Source organism: Crocuta crocuta, unplaced genomic scaffold, assembly GCF_008692635.1.
Source record: "Crocuta crocuta isolate KB4526 unplaced genomic scaffold, BGI_CrCroc_1.0 scaffold306, whole genome shotgun sequence".
Classification (NCBI taxonomy): domain Eukaryota; kingdom Metazoa; phylum Chordata; class Mammalia; order Carnivora; family Hyaenidae; genus Crocuta; species Crocuta crocuta.
Window position 1 is genome coordinate 1,014,759 of NW_027529630.1, and position 14,456 is coordinate 1,029,214.

Below are 14,456 nucleotides of genomic sequence, written 5' to 3' on the forward strand. Positions count from 1 at the left end.
GACATCCCCCTCCCCCTCATCCAGCTCCCTGCTCACAGACCAGAAGGAGTACCAGGGTGGTGGGCAGGACAGACAGGCTGCAACCAGCACACAGATGAATACACTTCCTTTATCGAGGGTGACAAACCAAAACAAAACCCCAAACATGTAAAAACCCAGGGTGCTAGATATACAAACTCAATTCATTCAAATTCAAGCTCGTCCAGACCCTGGTCACAAACCCTAGTGAGGTGCATGTGAGCACCAAGTCAGGGAGAGGGGGGCAGGAGTGAGGCCATGAGAAAGGGTGGGAAGGGGGCCCCGACACAGGCCCCCTAAGGATCACCCTCTCACAGTGGTATCTCCACCTTCCCAGTGACAGTGAAGACCTACTAGGCCCTAACCTTTTGACCCCCCACCCCATCCCTGGCCAGGGCTTTGAACACCAGTCCCAAATGGTTCTACCCTCCCTTGCTCCATCTCACTTGCTCAGGCTTCCAGCCTTCCAGCTTCTTCTCCTCCTCCACACTCTTCTCTGTGATTAGTAGCAGGTTAGGGTACTGTATGAGCCGCAGTGAGGCCGGGGGCCAGGAGAGGCAGGGTGGAGATGGGTGAAGAGAGGAGAAGAAGAGCTGTCCAAGGATCCCTCTCTTCATGGGATCCCAAACTGTACAACCAGCTCCTCTTTTGCATCCACTCGGATCTGAGAAAGTGCACTGTAGGCATAAGCAGCTATCCTGGAGACCTGAGACAGAGGGACCAGGGAGGAGAAGAAAAGAGAGAGGCAGTGAGAGGGGAGATCCAGAAAGCCAGGGAGGTGGATTGGGTGGGGAGAGAGGAGGGGATGATGGGGGATAGAAAGCCAAAGAAATATGCAAGGATGGGAAAGACGGAAAAGAACACAGGGGAGAAAGAAAGACAACAAAGGTGGAGAGATAAGAGTGAGCAAGGTGCTTGAGCTACCAGGCTCCCTAACTCCACTTCCCTGCTGCCTCTGAGACAGAGAGGGTGAACTCTCTGCCACAGCCTAGGCAGCACAGGAAGGATGGGCAGGGGGTCCAGGGGGTGGCTCACCTGCTGTAAGTCGGAGAAGGGGATGGGCTCGCTGGCCAGCACTTGGTGGGGCTGGCTGGTGAGAGACGGCAGCGGTGGCAGCTTCTTCCAGTGGGTCAGGCTGCTGCTCAGCACAGCCAAGCGGGTGCTAGCCAAGAGGGAGGATGGGGTGGGCAGTCAGGCCAGTCTGCTCTGTCCTGTTGAGCCCAGCCCAGGCAAATCTCACTCCCTCAGGCCAGAGAAGCCGGGTGACAGTGGCCTCCGCTCACCAAATTCACTCCAGGCCCACCTCCCTTAGCCTCGCACCCTTGAGGGCCATGGGGCAAATACGGCTGACATGCACATCTGCTGAGGTACTGGAGAGATTTGTCTTCAGTCTCCTGGGCCACACCCAAACAAGGAGCTTGGACTGGGGCTCGGATTGCAAAGCTGGATAAGGGATGGAGAGGCAGGGAGGGACCCAAGTAGACTGAGGTGGGGACCCAAGCTGGCCAGGTCTCACCTGTACTGCCTTGCCCGGTCCATGTACTCATGCTGCTCCATGCCCTGGGAGTCCGCAGCAGACACGTCAATGATGTTGCTTTGGGGAGAGGAGGCAGAGGGAACACGATAGGTGCTTCAAGAGGGATACACAGGACTCACTGCCAAGTCCCAATTCCAAGGCTATCTGACACCCGTGTCCCTGCCTCCCCACTGGAGCAAGGCCGGACCTAGAGGCACCTCTCACTGCTGACCTTGTCCCATCCCCCATGTCCTAGGCCCAGTCCATCTATCCCAGCCTTTAACATGGATGGAGAAAGCTCTGCCCAGGCTTGGTCCTGTGATGCTCACCTGGCTGTCTTAGCAAGGATGGAGGAGAGCAGGGCCTGCTCATCTGTGCGAGTGGAAGGCAGGCTGTGGTAGTTGGGCTCAGCTCCATTGAGAGCTTTGGTAGGGGGGCTGCTAGGGTCCAGCAGCAGTTTCCGCTCCTCTCGGTCCTAGGAAAGGCCATGTGGGAGAAGTCAGCCCTGGAGCCTTTACTTACTTACTTATTTGAGAAAGAATGTTCATGCTAGCAGGGGAGAGGGGCAGAGAGAGAGAGCCAGAGGATCTTAAACAGGCTCAACACTTAGCATGGAGCCTGATTTGGGGCTGGAGCTGATGTGGGGCTTTTACCACCCTGGGATCATGACTGGAGCCAAAATCAAGAGTCAGATACTCAACCGACTGAGCCACCCAGGCACCCTAACCCTGGAGCCTTTCGTCCAACCTGCCTTTCTTGGGCTCTTCTTTCAGCCCAGCTCTGACTTTTAAACACCAAAAAATATCCCAAGTGCTAAAGTGTATGGAATGTCAGATAAGGCTCAGTCCTGCCTGCCCTTCGGAGCTCAGCTGAGTTGTAGGTCTAGGATCAATTAAAGTAGATCCAAGCAGCCCTAGAGGCCCTGAAAAGGTGGAAAGAGGCACAGAGCATGTACTCAGTAACTACTCTGGAGCTTCAGAAAATAGTGTAGCACTTGATGGAGAAGGAACATTGGGAGCCAAAGCCAGAGGACTGAGGTCTAGAAACTGAACGAAGTTAGGAGCCCAAGAATGGCCCTCCTGATCCCCCAGACCAGGTCCTTCCCAGAAAGGCTGTCTGCTCCCAGGACGGAGGCCTGGTGAGGCCAGACAATAATGTTCCTCATATAATCTCAGGGCAGGAGTCAGCCTCCAGGCCACACAATCTAAACGTGCCCCTTCTTGAGGGCAGGTCCCTTCTACTCTCAGGTGTTCACTCTCTTCTAATGCTTTCTTTGTATATGACTCCCAGAACCAAACTTGGTGCACCTGGTGAAACCAGACCCAAACAGTGCAGCTGTTCCCTCCCTTGCCAAGTCACCACACTTCTATTTGTGTGGTTCTGTTAATTTTCAGTAGTCTTGTTAGTGCTAGCTTAGGCAAATGATCACAACCCCCAGAACTAACATGGGGCCAAACTACATCTCCCTGATCCTACACAATTCTGTATTTCTCCGTCCTATTCCAGCCCCTTATTCTAATCTATTGCGGTCTCTCTGAATACAACCCTGCCTTGAGCCTATCAGCTGCAAATCCCTGCTGGCTTTATGTCAGCTGCAAATTGGATAAGCAGACCTGCTGGATATCTATCCAAGCCATAAAGAGCAAGGGTGCCCAGGACAAAGTCAAGGACAGGGGAGCCCATCCTGCCTAATGTTGACTCACCAACCCTCAGTGCCAGACCACCAGTGCTCCACAGACCTTCCCACTGTGGGCTCCCAGTTCCCCGCCCACAACTCCACAACTCTCCTTACAAAGGGCCACTTCCTCCTGCCCGTCTGCCCCACCCTAGGCAGGCCCAGCCCTTTCACAATACTCTTCCTTCTCAAGCCTAGGTTACCCAAGTGTCTACAGTTCCCAACAGCATGAGACAGAAGCTGTGGGATTCTGCCCTATCACCTCCCAATTCTTAGACATACGCTCCTCCTCCTCAAGTATTCAATGGCTAGAAGGACAAAATGCTTGCTAAAGATCAAACTATCTCTAAGGAAAGCTGGCTCCATAATGAACACTGAATTTGCTTCCTGTGTGCCGTCCTTCTCCCAGCCCTACTTCAGATAGATCTTTCTGTAGGACAGGGCAGACCCTCTTGTCCCCCACCTCTATCAGGGATTCTTCAAGAACAATGTTGTTTTCCTGAGACCTAGACTCCCAGAAGAGGCCAGACTACCCCCAATCAGAGTGAACAAATAATATCACCCCACCCCTAAGGGCAAGTGGAGCATGGAGGAGGTGTTTCACACCAATGTTTGTCCCTTGGTCAGTGTCAACCCACGAGTCAGGCTTTCACTGTCTACTGTAGCACAGACACATATACATGGTCTGCCCATGACTAGTCACCTGGTCTATGGGCATAGCTGAAAAAAACAGCTTGGCCCAATGGATAAAGCACATGACTTGGTATCAAGATACTTTGACTATAGCATTACTCAGCTTTGTATCTTTGGCTATATATCTTAGCCTCTCTGAACTTTTTCCTTGCCTTTAAGTACATAACTTGCACCTATATGACAAACTTGGCAACAAGTCAAATAAGAGAACTATAAAAGGCCTTTGAAAATGTGTCATTTATTTCTTTTTACTGTAACAAAGGAGCAGAGATTAAACTGGGGGAGGAGCCTGCCCAAGAGCTGAGAAAGGGACTTTGGGATAGTGAATGGCTTGTAGACCTTTGCCACACAAAGGCTCAAGTCACTGAGCACTGACTGAGCACCTCTCTGGGGGGTTAGAAACAGAAGTGAGAGCCTGTCAAGAAGATGAAAGTTCAGGAGAGCAACAAGCCCAGCTCTCTCAGCTAGAAGCTGGTACCCTTTCTTAGAAGGCACTAACCCTTCTTGACTCATTGCCTGCAAGAGTTTGTGTTATCCTTTAGGGGACAATTTCCCATTGGGCCATGGTTTTCCCAGTGGGCAGGAATACGGTCTCCTCTAAGAGGCTGGTGTGAAGTGAGGGGTAGTGGACATGAGGTATGCTTAAGGTGTAAGGCACAGGAAATAGGAGTATGTGTTCATTGGGGGTTTGGAGAATTAATGAGGCCCAGGAGATATCCATGCCTCTCAAACAAATGACATTTTCCTCACCTTAAGTTCTTAACCCAAAATAGTTTCATATGAGTCATTGGGGAAAGACCTACTTCCCAAATATCAATAATATAATCCACTTCTGTGACCATCTCCCCATCAGACTGTGAGCTATCTGCTGAAATCCTTCTATTGTTTGCATGTCTAGAATGTGTTGAAATGTTGAACCCAAGCTTAGAGCCACGAGCTTGAGACTTCATCCTTGGGAAGGTCTCCCCACTCCTAAAAGGAGATCAGGTAGGTAGGGCAGAGATTAAGATGTGGGGAGAAGTGAGAATGCACCAAGGGTAAGAGGGAGAACTTAAAACTACAGTCTTCCCAGCTTAATCCTTTCTGCAAAGGGATCAGGTCTACGGTCAAATTCCCAGGACAAGCACCCCTCTAGCTAAAGGAACCCTCGGGCCCCAAGCAAAAACTGCACCGAGGCAGGCCAAACTGAACTCCCATCTCATCTTTCTAATCCAATCCAGCCAAAGCAAAACCCTCTTTGTTGCTTCCCCAAAACGTCTTGATGTCATGGTCTCTATTAAACTCTTTACTGGTCAACTCAAATGCCACATACTTACAGAGGCCTTCTCTGACCCTAAACCGCAGTGACCTTCCTTCTCCAACCCCAGGGGCTGAGAGCATACACAGATTCCTGATTCATGTTAGGACAAACTAACTCTGAGCCTCAGTTTACCCATCTCTAGAATGGATTCACAAAGCCCGCTCACACAAGCACAAAAAAAGCACAGGAAGGTAGGAAGACAGTGTTTCCCAAGGACCGAGGCTGAGGATTCTGAAGTCTATAAAGGTTTAAAAACAGGATAACATGAAAGGGGTGGGAGCGAGAGGGGCAGACGGCTGCCTGCACACCCCAAAGCAAAGACTGTGTAGAGAAAGCTGGGGCTTTAACAGGAGTAGGAGTCTGGCCGAGCGTCCCCTCCGTAATCTGTCCCCTCCCGGCCTCCGTACTAGGTGAGCCCCACAGCCCCGCGCCGTTGCAGCCTTTTTCTGGGCCCCACGCCCTAGCCTCTCGACCCCCATTCCCGAGCCTCGCCCGCCGCGGCCGCACCTGGTCCGAGTCCTCGTTCTCGCTGCTGTAGCAGCACCCCATGGCCGGGGTCGGGCCGGGCGCTCAGGCCGCGCCGAGGAGGGACGGCGTCCGTCGGGAGCCCTTCCGGTCACATGACCCGTGGCTGCATCCAGCGAGCAGCCACCCGCTTCCCCGCCTATCCCTTCCAAGAGCCCCGCAGCAGCTGCCGCAACCCTGGCTTCCGGCCCCGCCTCCACCGCATGATCATCGCCGACCAATGGGAGGGCTCACCTCGCTTGACAAGACGCGAGGCACGTGACGCGATGAAAGGGAGGGGCGGGTCACATGACTTCAGCCTCTTCTCAGTGTTGGAGCTCGAGTCTTCTGCCGCTGGCTAAAGAGGCCCTCGTGATGTGTACTGTGCGGTCGCGTGGCTGCCAGGCTATCTTTCAGGGCCAGTGAGCGAACTTCCACCAATGTTCCCGTAAATGCCATGAGAGGGGCGGGTGGGATTCAGGCCCTCCGCTCCTAGAGCACAGTCTCCGTGTACAAACACTGGACCCAGATGCCCAGCGCCAAGTTGGGGGGACACGTAAAGACTGTGGCCCCCAACGGAGTTCTCAACCTGTACTGGGGATGGGAGACATACTGGAAGAAGAGCTCTTATTCCTTCACAAGCCAAAGCTGAGCAGAGCTCAATCCTGGAAGAGAGAGGCCGCCATGCGGTCTCTTTGCCTTCTGGCGTTTCTCTTCAGTCTTGCTTGCTTTTTTTACATCAACTACAGTGATCCTAATTCACAAAGCTGACCACCAGTTCGTTTCTTAGAACCATCCCATATCTTCCCTTGGACATTCAACACAAGTCCAAGTCTGTCATTCAACATCTTACAGACACCTGTCTCCCTTTTCAGCACTGGGGTCGTGGGGTTGCTGGTAATGATGGTGGTGATGCAGGGGTTGGAAATATTTATTTGCAGTTTCCTGATTGACCACCTAGACTTTCCACGTGTTGGCACACCGCCTCCCCACCAGGTCTGTCCTCAGGCCTCAATACAAACAATACCCTCCTGATTGCCATCTCTGACCCTGTTCTTTGGGCATCCCCAACTCCCTGTGCTTAATCCCTATTCCACATAGCTCCATTCATTTATCGAATCAAACAATTACTGTCTGTGATGTGCCACACACTGTTCTGTCTAGATATACAGAGGTTCACAGAACAGCCCAAAGTCCCTGTGTCCATGAAGACTTGCATATTTTATTCTGTTTCTGGATCAGTCTCTTCCACTAAACTTGGGAGCTCCTGGAGGAAGGGGAGAAGACCTGATTCCTCTGTGACCCACACACTGGCATTAACTTAAACAAAATTTGAATTTTGAATTGAGTAAATTACAGCATCCTAGTTCCTTGGCTCACACCATGACCCATGTCCTGATACAAGGAATTGGAGGAGAGGTCACTAAACCCAGTAACTGTTATCACCCCTCATATCAAGACCCTGGGGTTCTGTAAATTTAGGGCTCATGAAGGGTTGGAGTCAGCTCCACCTTGTTCCTGCAGCTAGTAACTTGAACTGCAGGTCTCAGGTAACAGCAGCAGCTTCTGCATCAATAATTGAGAGCAGGTCCAGCCTGCCTCAGTCCTCTGGCCCCAAGGCCTCCCCCTCCTGTTCTAGGCTCTGATCTTCCCCAAGCAGAAGTCTCCAGCCCAGGTAAGCAGGGCTCTTGAGTGTGGGTTCTCAAGCATACCAGTTCAAACTCACTAACACTTACCTACTCACATCCATTTATATACTCTTACTTTCAATTTTAGTCCCCACCATCACCAGGGACACAAGGGTTAGATCTGGAGGAAGGAGTGGATGGTTCACAGTATGAAAGAGAAAGCACTTATCCCCCTTAGGGATAGAGCCTGGGAGAGGAGGCTCGAGTAGGGGAGAAGCGTGTGCTGTGTGTGTACGTGCTTGTACAAGGAATTCTGAGAGAGAACAGAAAAGGTGAATGCAGGGGAGGGGAGACAAAACTGGAGAAGAAATACAGAATCAAGGACTCCTCCCAGCCTCAGGGAAAAGCAGATGGAGGGGTGGGACGAAATCTCATCCTAACACCCTATGGAGGGTTTTGATTGCCTTTTACTGATGCCTGCAGAGGATTCTGACTACAAAGCTATGCTCTTTTTCTCCACAGTAATGGGTCAGAGGAGATGGAGGCAGAGGGTAGGGCGGGGGTAGGGTATTTCTAAAGACTGTGGAAACNAGAAATGGGTGGGAGAAGTAAGATGAAGACAGGATCAGGGGGCAGAAGTGGGAAAAAGTGGTTTGAAGTTGGGTGCAGAACATAGACTAGTATGGAGTCCTTGAAAGTACATGAGCTTGGAATCAGACCAATTCAGATTCAAATCCTGGTTCCATTGTGTGGCTTAGCCTTTCTGAGCCATGGTTTGTAAAATATAGGGATAATACAAATGACAAACAAATGGTGGGTGTGAGTTTCCCTGTCTGCCTCCCTTCACCCCAGAGCCCTGGTAGGGACAATGTCCCCCGCCATCGCACTGGCCTTCCTGCCACTGGTGGTGACATTGCTGGTGCGGTACCGTCACTACTTCCGACTGCTGGTGCGTATGGTCTTGCTGCGAAGCCTCCGAGACTGCTTGTCAGGGCTGCAGATTGAGGAGCGGGCCTTCAGCTATGTGCTCACTCATGCCCTACCTGGAGACCCCAGTCATATCCTCACCACCCTGGACCACTGGAGCAGCCACTGCGAGTACCTGGGCCACATGGGTCCTGCCAAAGGTCAGTGTCCCCTAGCCTTCTGCTTCACGAAATACTCCCAAGATGGCAGGGATGGTCTGGGATCTGCTGCTGCCTACTGGTTGCATTGGGCAGGTTCTTGATCATCTCTGGGTCTCTTTTCTCCTCTGCAAGTGAGGGGGCTGGGCAGTTATTCATTCGTCTAGCAAACACTTATTGCCATCCCTTTTGTAGTAGGCACGTACTAGGTGCTGGGTTGGAAAAGGAGGTAGAGGCCACACGGATGAATCAGCCGTAAATGCTAGACTCAGAGGGGGCATAATACAAAGGGAATAACCATCTCAGCCCATAACCCATGACTTTGTAATTATCTGTGCTGAATCGTTCTCCCCTCACCGTGGAGGCTCCCACATCCCATTCAGGGTAGCTACCTGGTTTTGTCTCAGACCCAGCTCCTGGCACAAGTGCTTTTAGAACCTGAAGAAATTTTTCCAATTCCCAGATTAGAAAGACACCCAATGAACAAAACAAAGAGGAATGAAACTGGAAGTTCTAGCAAAGGTCTCTCAGAAGCCTGGTACTTGTTTCTGCCTTAGCCCTCCTGGAGGAAGCAACACTTAAATGGAGCCTAAAAGGATCGTTTTCAGTTTGGCCAAGCAGATAAGGACAGGGGTGGGGAGGCGCAAAGCCAGCCACACATACTAATGCAGCATGAAGGAATGAGCCAGCGATGACTTGGTTGACTCTGGGCACAGTTTGGAAGAGCTGTGGGTACAGTCTACAAAAGGGAAGAGGTGGAAAGGTTGGATAGGATCAGGATCAAGAAGGTCCTGAATGTCAGGCTGAGCATCCCAAGTTCAATCTCAAAGGCCTTTAGGGTCATAGGAACCAAGGAGCAACAGGGTCACATTTGTTTGTTAGAAAGATAGCTAGTGGCTGGTACGAAGATGAGACTGAAGGACAAAAGCCTAGAGGGACAGAGAACCAGCAGGGCAGCTGGAGCTGTAGTCCAAGAAGGAGACCCCCGCTGGTTGGGGGCTACAGTGAGGCAAGTGGGCATTTGAGATCCCTTTCTATCAGGGGCCCTGAATCCATCTCCCATGTCTGCTACAATAAGCCATCTTCTCCCCAGGTCAAATCCTGATGCGGCTGGTGGAGGAGAAGACTCCTGCTTGCGTGCTGGAACTGGGCACCCACTGTGGGTACTCCACATTGCTTATTGCCCGTGCGCTGCCCCCTGGGGGCCGCCTTCTCACTGTGGAGTGGAACCCACGCACGGCAGCTGTGGCTGAAAAACTCATCCGCCTGGCTGGCTTCGACGAGCACACGGTCAGCCCCCATCTCCCTAATTCTGGTATCTTCCCTTCCACCCTGAACCTTGCCCTAGCCAGGCCTCCTCAGTAAGGGAATCCCACCTAGGAGAAGGCAACAGCTCATGTAGGGGACTGTGATGCTGGGTGATATGTAAACTCCTGTCCTGTTTCAAGTCATTTGCTCATATTTGCTGTTCGATGACAAAAGAGCAGCTAAGAGGAAGGTTTTCAGAGCCCAGCAAATATGGGTCCAAACCTTAAGTCTACCTCTGTATGACCTTGGGCAGAGGACTTATTCTCTGAATCTCAGCTTAATCACTGGCAGAACGGAAATCACAATACTGATGCTGACTTCTTGGGTTCTGAGGACAGAGGAAATGTGAGAACACCTGTGGGAACCTAGGCCAGGACCTGGCATAAAGTAAGCCAAATCCTGGGGGAGTCTGGTGTGGGAGAACAGACCCTCCCACCCTCACCTCCACCTCCTCCCACCCCTACAGGTGGAGCTCATCATGAGTAGCTCAGAGGAGGTAATCCCACGCCTACGAACCCAGTACCAACTGAGTCGGGCAGACTTGGTGCTCCTGGCACACCGGCCCCGACGTTACCTGCGAGACCTGCAGCTTTTGGAGGCCCATGCCCTGCTGCCAGCTGGTGCCACTGTGTTGGCTGACCACGTGCTGTTCCCTGGTGCACCCCGCTTCCTGCAGTATGCCAAGAGCTGTGGCCGCTACCGCTGCCGCCTCCACCACACTGGCCTCCCAGACTTCCCTGCCATCAAGGACGGCATAGCCCAGCTCACCTATGCAGGGCCTGGCTGAGGTCCAGGCCCAGGGGTACTTACTGCTGCCCCTCCACCCCCACCGAAGCAAGGACCTCAGAACATCCCTTCCTCTCCCTGCTTGTGGCCTGAAACATGTTGGGCTCAGGGCTGGGTAGGCTGTCCTCCAACCTCTGCCCCACTCCAGTTCTACAATGACCTGAGGCGTCAAGTTCTATCAGAATGCTTGGTTCCACTGGCCCCTTTCCTTCCAGAGAGGCATGGACTGACAGGCAAGAGGCCTGAGCTCCCAACTGAAGTCTGTCACTGATTTTCTGGGTGACTTCAAGGGAGTCCCTGCGCTGCTTGATGATTTAATCTGCTTTGTTAACACCAAGAAGCTGGCTGGAAAATCACCAGGGGTCTCTTGCTCTAGAACTCAGAAGCCTTCCCTCCTCAGCCCATGCAATTCTAGGTAGGATCAGAGGAAAAAGTAAACACTGAGTTACAGGCTCTGAAGGAATGGGTACAGAGAAGCTGAGCCAGAGACAATAGTAATGGAGCCTGGGGCCAGGGCCAGGGCCACCCCTAGTCATGGACCACATGGTCCAGTAGGCTTGCCTGAAGTTCCTTGTATGCCCTCTCCCTAAAGCTCAAGAGAAGATGCTGGATTTCTCTGGGCCCAACCAACAATTAGGGAATAGACACGGGGAAAAAATAAAACCAGTCCTGTGTCTTTATTAAAGGGAGTTAGAAAGGGACTATACCTGGCAATCAAGGGGTGAGGTAATGGGTAGAAAGGTGGGGTGGGCTCAGGCCCTGGAGACTCAAGGGCAAAGTGATGGCCTAGGAGAACCCAAGGAGACCAGTTCTTGGCAGCAGCTGAAGAAATACCCAAAGGTGAGCTTTCAGGCACTGGGGCAATCAGCTGGTTCTGCAGGGGATGCAGGGTAAGTTGGGCTGGCCAGAATTTCCCTGAGGCCACCCTGCCTTGTCTACCTAGATCATCCACTGGTCCTGATCCTGTTCGTTGCCTTCCATGTCCACCTAGAGAGAAGGCTGGGTGTGGGTGGGGAGGGGCCTCAGCCACCCAACCAGCCCTAGTCCCAGATCCTGCCCCTGGTTGGATCCAGAGTCTCTGTACCCTTGACCACCAATTTCATCAGGGGCAGGGGCCCGCCCCCACACCCTTTGCCTACCTCATTGACCTCTCCATCATCAGGTGACTCATTGTAGTCATTCATCTCATCCATGTCCTGCATGTCCTCATCATCCTCTGAGTCCTCTTCACTATCCTCGTCGTCATCTTCATCCTCCTCTTCCTCGTCATCATAGTGCTGGCAAGGCAGGGGAGAGCCTATAGGCTCTATAGGCTTGCCTTGACCACTTCAAGGGCTGGTCCACTTGGAGCCTTTCTCTGGGGCCAGTGAATGACCCTCCATTCCCCAGCCTTGCCCCCCACCTTGAGTCTAGCAGGCTGGTGCATGGTCTGCAGGACCTTGGTGCTGGGTCCAATGGCCACCCACTCGAGATCCCTTTTATGGCCTCTACCTAGAGCTGAGGACCATAAGTGCTCTGGAGTCAAAGGCAGGACCTTCAGAATTAGAGCAAAGCTTTAGTCTACCTGGGCCCACAAAGGCCCTACCTGCTGGAACCACTCACCTCTGAGGCCGGCTTGCCAATAGGTACCAGATTGTTGTCTTTCTCTGCGATGCTCTGGAGCTGTGGCCAAAGGGGGAGAACAGCGTCAGGGCCCAAGCAGGGCATGTCAGGGGCATGGGACTGGCCCACTCTGCCCCTAAGAAGACGAGCCCCTGCCCCAAGTATGGAGAAGCTTCCTTTCAGTGTCTAGAAAGAGTCAATTCTTTGGTTTCTTGTCATCTGCCACTTACTTATAAACTTAATTCAACTAAATTCTCTAGGTCATGGTTTCCTTATAAGATTATGGTGAGGGTAAAGTGAGAGACTGATGGAGAATATGGCATCTACTAGGTTGTCAATTAAGTCAAAACTATTATTTCCTATGACTTAAAGAGCCTGGACCCCAATCTGGCCCAGAAGCACCACGGTCCCACGGTAAATTAGCAGCATAAAGATTGAAACCTAGGCCTCCTACCTCCCAGCTTGAGTGTTCCCAGCTCAGGGCAAAAAGCTCCTGCAGGGTGGGATCATGGTCAGTGAAAGGCAGGGGAGGCCCCTGATTAAGGCTCCACCACTGTGCTAGGGCCTTACTCACCCAGGCCTGATGCTGTTGTTCTTGCTGCTGCAGCTCTGTTTCCTCCACACAGGGTCGATCCAGATTAAACCACAGTGTCTCAGTCACACGGGGAAAGAGTGAGGGAAACAAGGTAGACATGGCTCCTAGACTGAGGTAAAGGGCCAGGTGAATCCAGCTCTCAGATGTATTTGGTTTCAGTTTTAATGTGGTTAGTTTGCTTTGGGGATGGGGTGGAGTAGAAGGTAGCAGGGAAATAGCTCTTCCTTGTGGGAATCAGACAGACCTGGGTTTGAGTCCTGGCTCCACCACTTACTAGCTGTTTGACCTCGGCCAAGTCACTTAACCTCTCTGAGCCTCAGTTTCCTCATCTGTAAAATGGGGGATAATAACAGTTATACCCACCATCATAATTATTCTGATAATTAATTTACTTTGTGGAGAAGTAAAGCTGTTTGCAAGCTATGCAAGGGGTGGAGAATGGAAGCCAACACATAGAGCTATGAATCCAGAATGCAGGCTGGCATTACAAAATTAAACAAAATTAGAGATAGCAGGGCTCCACTGACACTGTCTTTACCTCCTCCAAACACTAAGACCTCCTTTTTGCCCCTTTATGATAATCCATACCATACTTACTCAGTGTCATAAATTTAGGGCACTAACCACCTCTTTCATGAGCCACAGCCAAACTGGGGTGGGGATGGAGTGCACGTAGGTGCAACTATGGTTCAGAAAGACATTCTAAAGGCCTAAATAAATGGATAAATAAGTACATGTTAGGGTGAATGAACTAACGTGAGAGATTACGTAAATTCAGCACAGATTAAGTGGTTGAGGGGGCTGACCAGAAAGGTGCCAGAGAATCTGAATTAAAACCTTTCAATTCACATTAAAATCGAGGCCCTGCAACAAGCAACACTGGTCTCTAGGTCACATAGTGAGGTGGGGCATAGAATTCCTACGGGGAGGAAATCGAGGCCAGGCACTAGGAGATGAGCAGGAGAAAAGGACCTACGTCTAGTTCTACTTTTGCCCTAACTCATTTGACCCATCCTGGGCCAGCCGCTGTCCTGTGAACCTCAGCTTCCCGGCCGTGTCACCGACAAAACACCCACCCTCAGGGGCAGTTAAGTGTGAGGCGAGAGACGAAGGCTCCGAAAGCCCACCGCTAGCGGCAAAGCCACCGCCCATTCTTTCCTTATTACGAAAATGACCGCGGGGTGAACCAACACGATGAATGCAGGGGCGGGATTCGAACAGGCATTTGCCCTTATAGAGTTGCTAATAACGAAAGCAGCGGGGCCTGAATAGGGCCAATTAACTGGAAGAAATGCTGGGTGACAGAAAGTGAGACCAATGAGTGACGGATCTTGTGCAACGGGGTGGAGCTTCGCCTCGAGGAAGCGGCCAATGAGCTGGAGCTCTTTATTGTTAAGCGTGTGAATATGGAGCTCCTGAAGAGCCGGGTCAGGGCCACGGGGTTTCTCCGGGGGAGGAAGAAGAGAAGGGGCAGAGAGACAGCAGCCTCAGCCTGGCTTCCGTACTTACCGCGCCGGGAGGCGGCAGCCAGCAGCGACCCGGAAGCACTTCTCTCTGCCTGAGCGGAAGAACCCACCAGAACCGGGGAAGCACCAACGCATGCGCCTTTGCTCTCCTTTTGTTTCCCGCTCCCGCCCTCCACACCGGACGTGACGCTTATACTCTTTAGTCATGTCGTTAAGGTTGGAAAGTTGCCTACTCTTTGCC

The 14,456-nt window shown here is 52.0% G+C and overlaps 3 protein-coding genes across 11 annotated transcripts; 1 reads left to right on the top strand and 2 right to left on the bottom strand.

The window, feature by feature from the left end:
• Nucleotides 1-91: 91 nt before the first annotated feature.
• Nucleotides 92-5,883, bottom strand: LAMTOR1 (late endosomal/lysosomal adaptor, MAPK and MTOR activator 1). The gene is made up of 5 exons (XM_077762209.1): nucleotides 5,710-5,883; nucleotides 1,864-2,009; nucleotides 1,535-1,612; nucleotides 1,054-1,180; nucleotides 92-724 (listed from the first exon to the last, which is right to left on the bottom strand). Exons 1-5 carry the CDS (start codon nucleotides 5,749-5,751, stop codon nucleotides 632-634), a joined length of 486 nt encoding a protein of 161 aa, XP_077618335.1. The 5' UTR covers nucleotides 5,752-5,883; the 3' UTR covers nucleotides 92-631.
• Nucleotides 5,884-7,371: 1,488 nt separating this feature from the next.
• Nucleotides 7,372-10,553, top strand: TOMT (transmembrane O-methyltransferase). Its single transcript, XM_077762199.1, has 4 exons — nucleotides 7,372-7,381; nucleotides 8,187-8,461; nucleotides 9,552-9,748; nucleotides 10,233-10,553. The coding sequence occupies exons 2-4, from the start codon at nucleotides 8,203-8,205 to the stop codon at nucleotides 10,551-10,553; spliced, it is 777 nt and encodes a 258-aa protein (XP_077618325.1). The 5' UTR covers nucleotides 7,372-7,381; nucleotides 8,187-8,202.
• A 652-nt stretch (nucleotides 10,554-11,205) lies between these two features.
• ANAPC15 (anaphase promoting complex subunit 15) lies at nucleotides 11,206-14,365 on the bottom strand. Of its 9 annotated transcripts, none has more exons than XM_077762215.1 (7): nucleotides 14,259-14,322; nucleotides 13,347-13,459; nucleotides 12,994-13,078; nucleotides 12,729-12,853; nucleotides 12,155-12,214; nucleotides 11,692-11,829; nucleotides 11,206-11,539 (listed from the first exon to the last, which is right to left on the bottom strand). In XM_077762215.1, the coding sequence occupies exons 4-7, from the start codon at nucleotides 12,846-12,848 to the stop codon at nucleotides 11,492-11,494; spliced, it is 366 nt and encodes a 121-aa protein (XP_077618341.1). In that variant the 5' UTR covers nucleotides 12,849-12,853; nucleotides 12,994-13,078; nucleotides 13,347-13,459; nucleotides 14,259-14,322; the 3' UTR covers nucleotides 11,206-11,491. The 9 variants fall into 9 exon arrangements, with proteins under 9 accessions (XP_077618341.1, XP_077618340.1, XP_077618342.1 ...); XM_077762214.1 differs by having other exon boundaries at nucleotides 12,729-12,858; XM_077762216.1 differs by lacking the exon at nucleotides 12,994-13,078 and having other exon boundaries at nucleotides 12,729-12,858.
• Between the last annotated feature and the right edge of the window lie 91 nt (nucleotides 14,366-14,456).

Coding starts and splice junctions, on each gene's coding strand:
- TOMT (XM_077762199.1), top strand. CDS start 8,203: ATGTCCCCCGCCATCGCACTGGCCTTCCTGCCACTGGTGGTGACATTG. Junction 8,462..9,551: donor CCACATGGGTCCTGCCAAAG/GTCAGTGTCCCC, acceptor TCTTCTCCCCAG/GTCAAATCCTGATGCGGCTG. Junction 9,749..10,232: donor CTGGCTTCGACGAGCACACG/GTCAGCCCCCAT, acceptor CCACCCCTACAG/GTGGAGCTCATCATGAGTAG.
- LAMTOR1 (XM_077762209.1), bottom strand. CDS start 5,751: ATGGGGTGCTGCTACAGCAGCGAGAACGAGGACTCGGACCAG. Junction 1,181..1,534: donor GACCGGGCAAGGCAGTACAG/GTGAGACCTGGC, acceptor CCTCTTGGCTAG/CACCCGCTTGGCTGTGCTGA. Junction 725..1,053: donor CCTTCTCCGACTTACAGCAG/GTGAGCCACCCC, acceptor CCTCTGTCTCAG/GTCTCCAGGATAGCTGCTTA.
- ANAPC15 (XM_077762210.1), bottom strand. CDS start 14,350: ATGCGTTGGTGCTTCCCCGGTTCTGGTGGGTTCTTCCGCTCAGGCAGA. Junction 12,859..14,258: donor GGCTGCCGCCTCCCGGCGCG/GTAAGTACGGAA, acceptor CCTTTACCTCAG/TCTAGGAGCCATGTCTACCT. Junction 11,540..11,691: donor ATGATGGAGAGGTCAATGAG/GTAGGCAAAGGG, acceptor CCTTCTCTCTAG/GTGGACATGGAAGGCAACGA.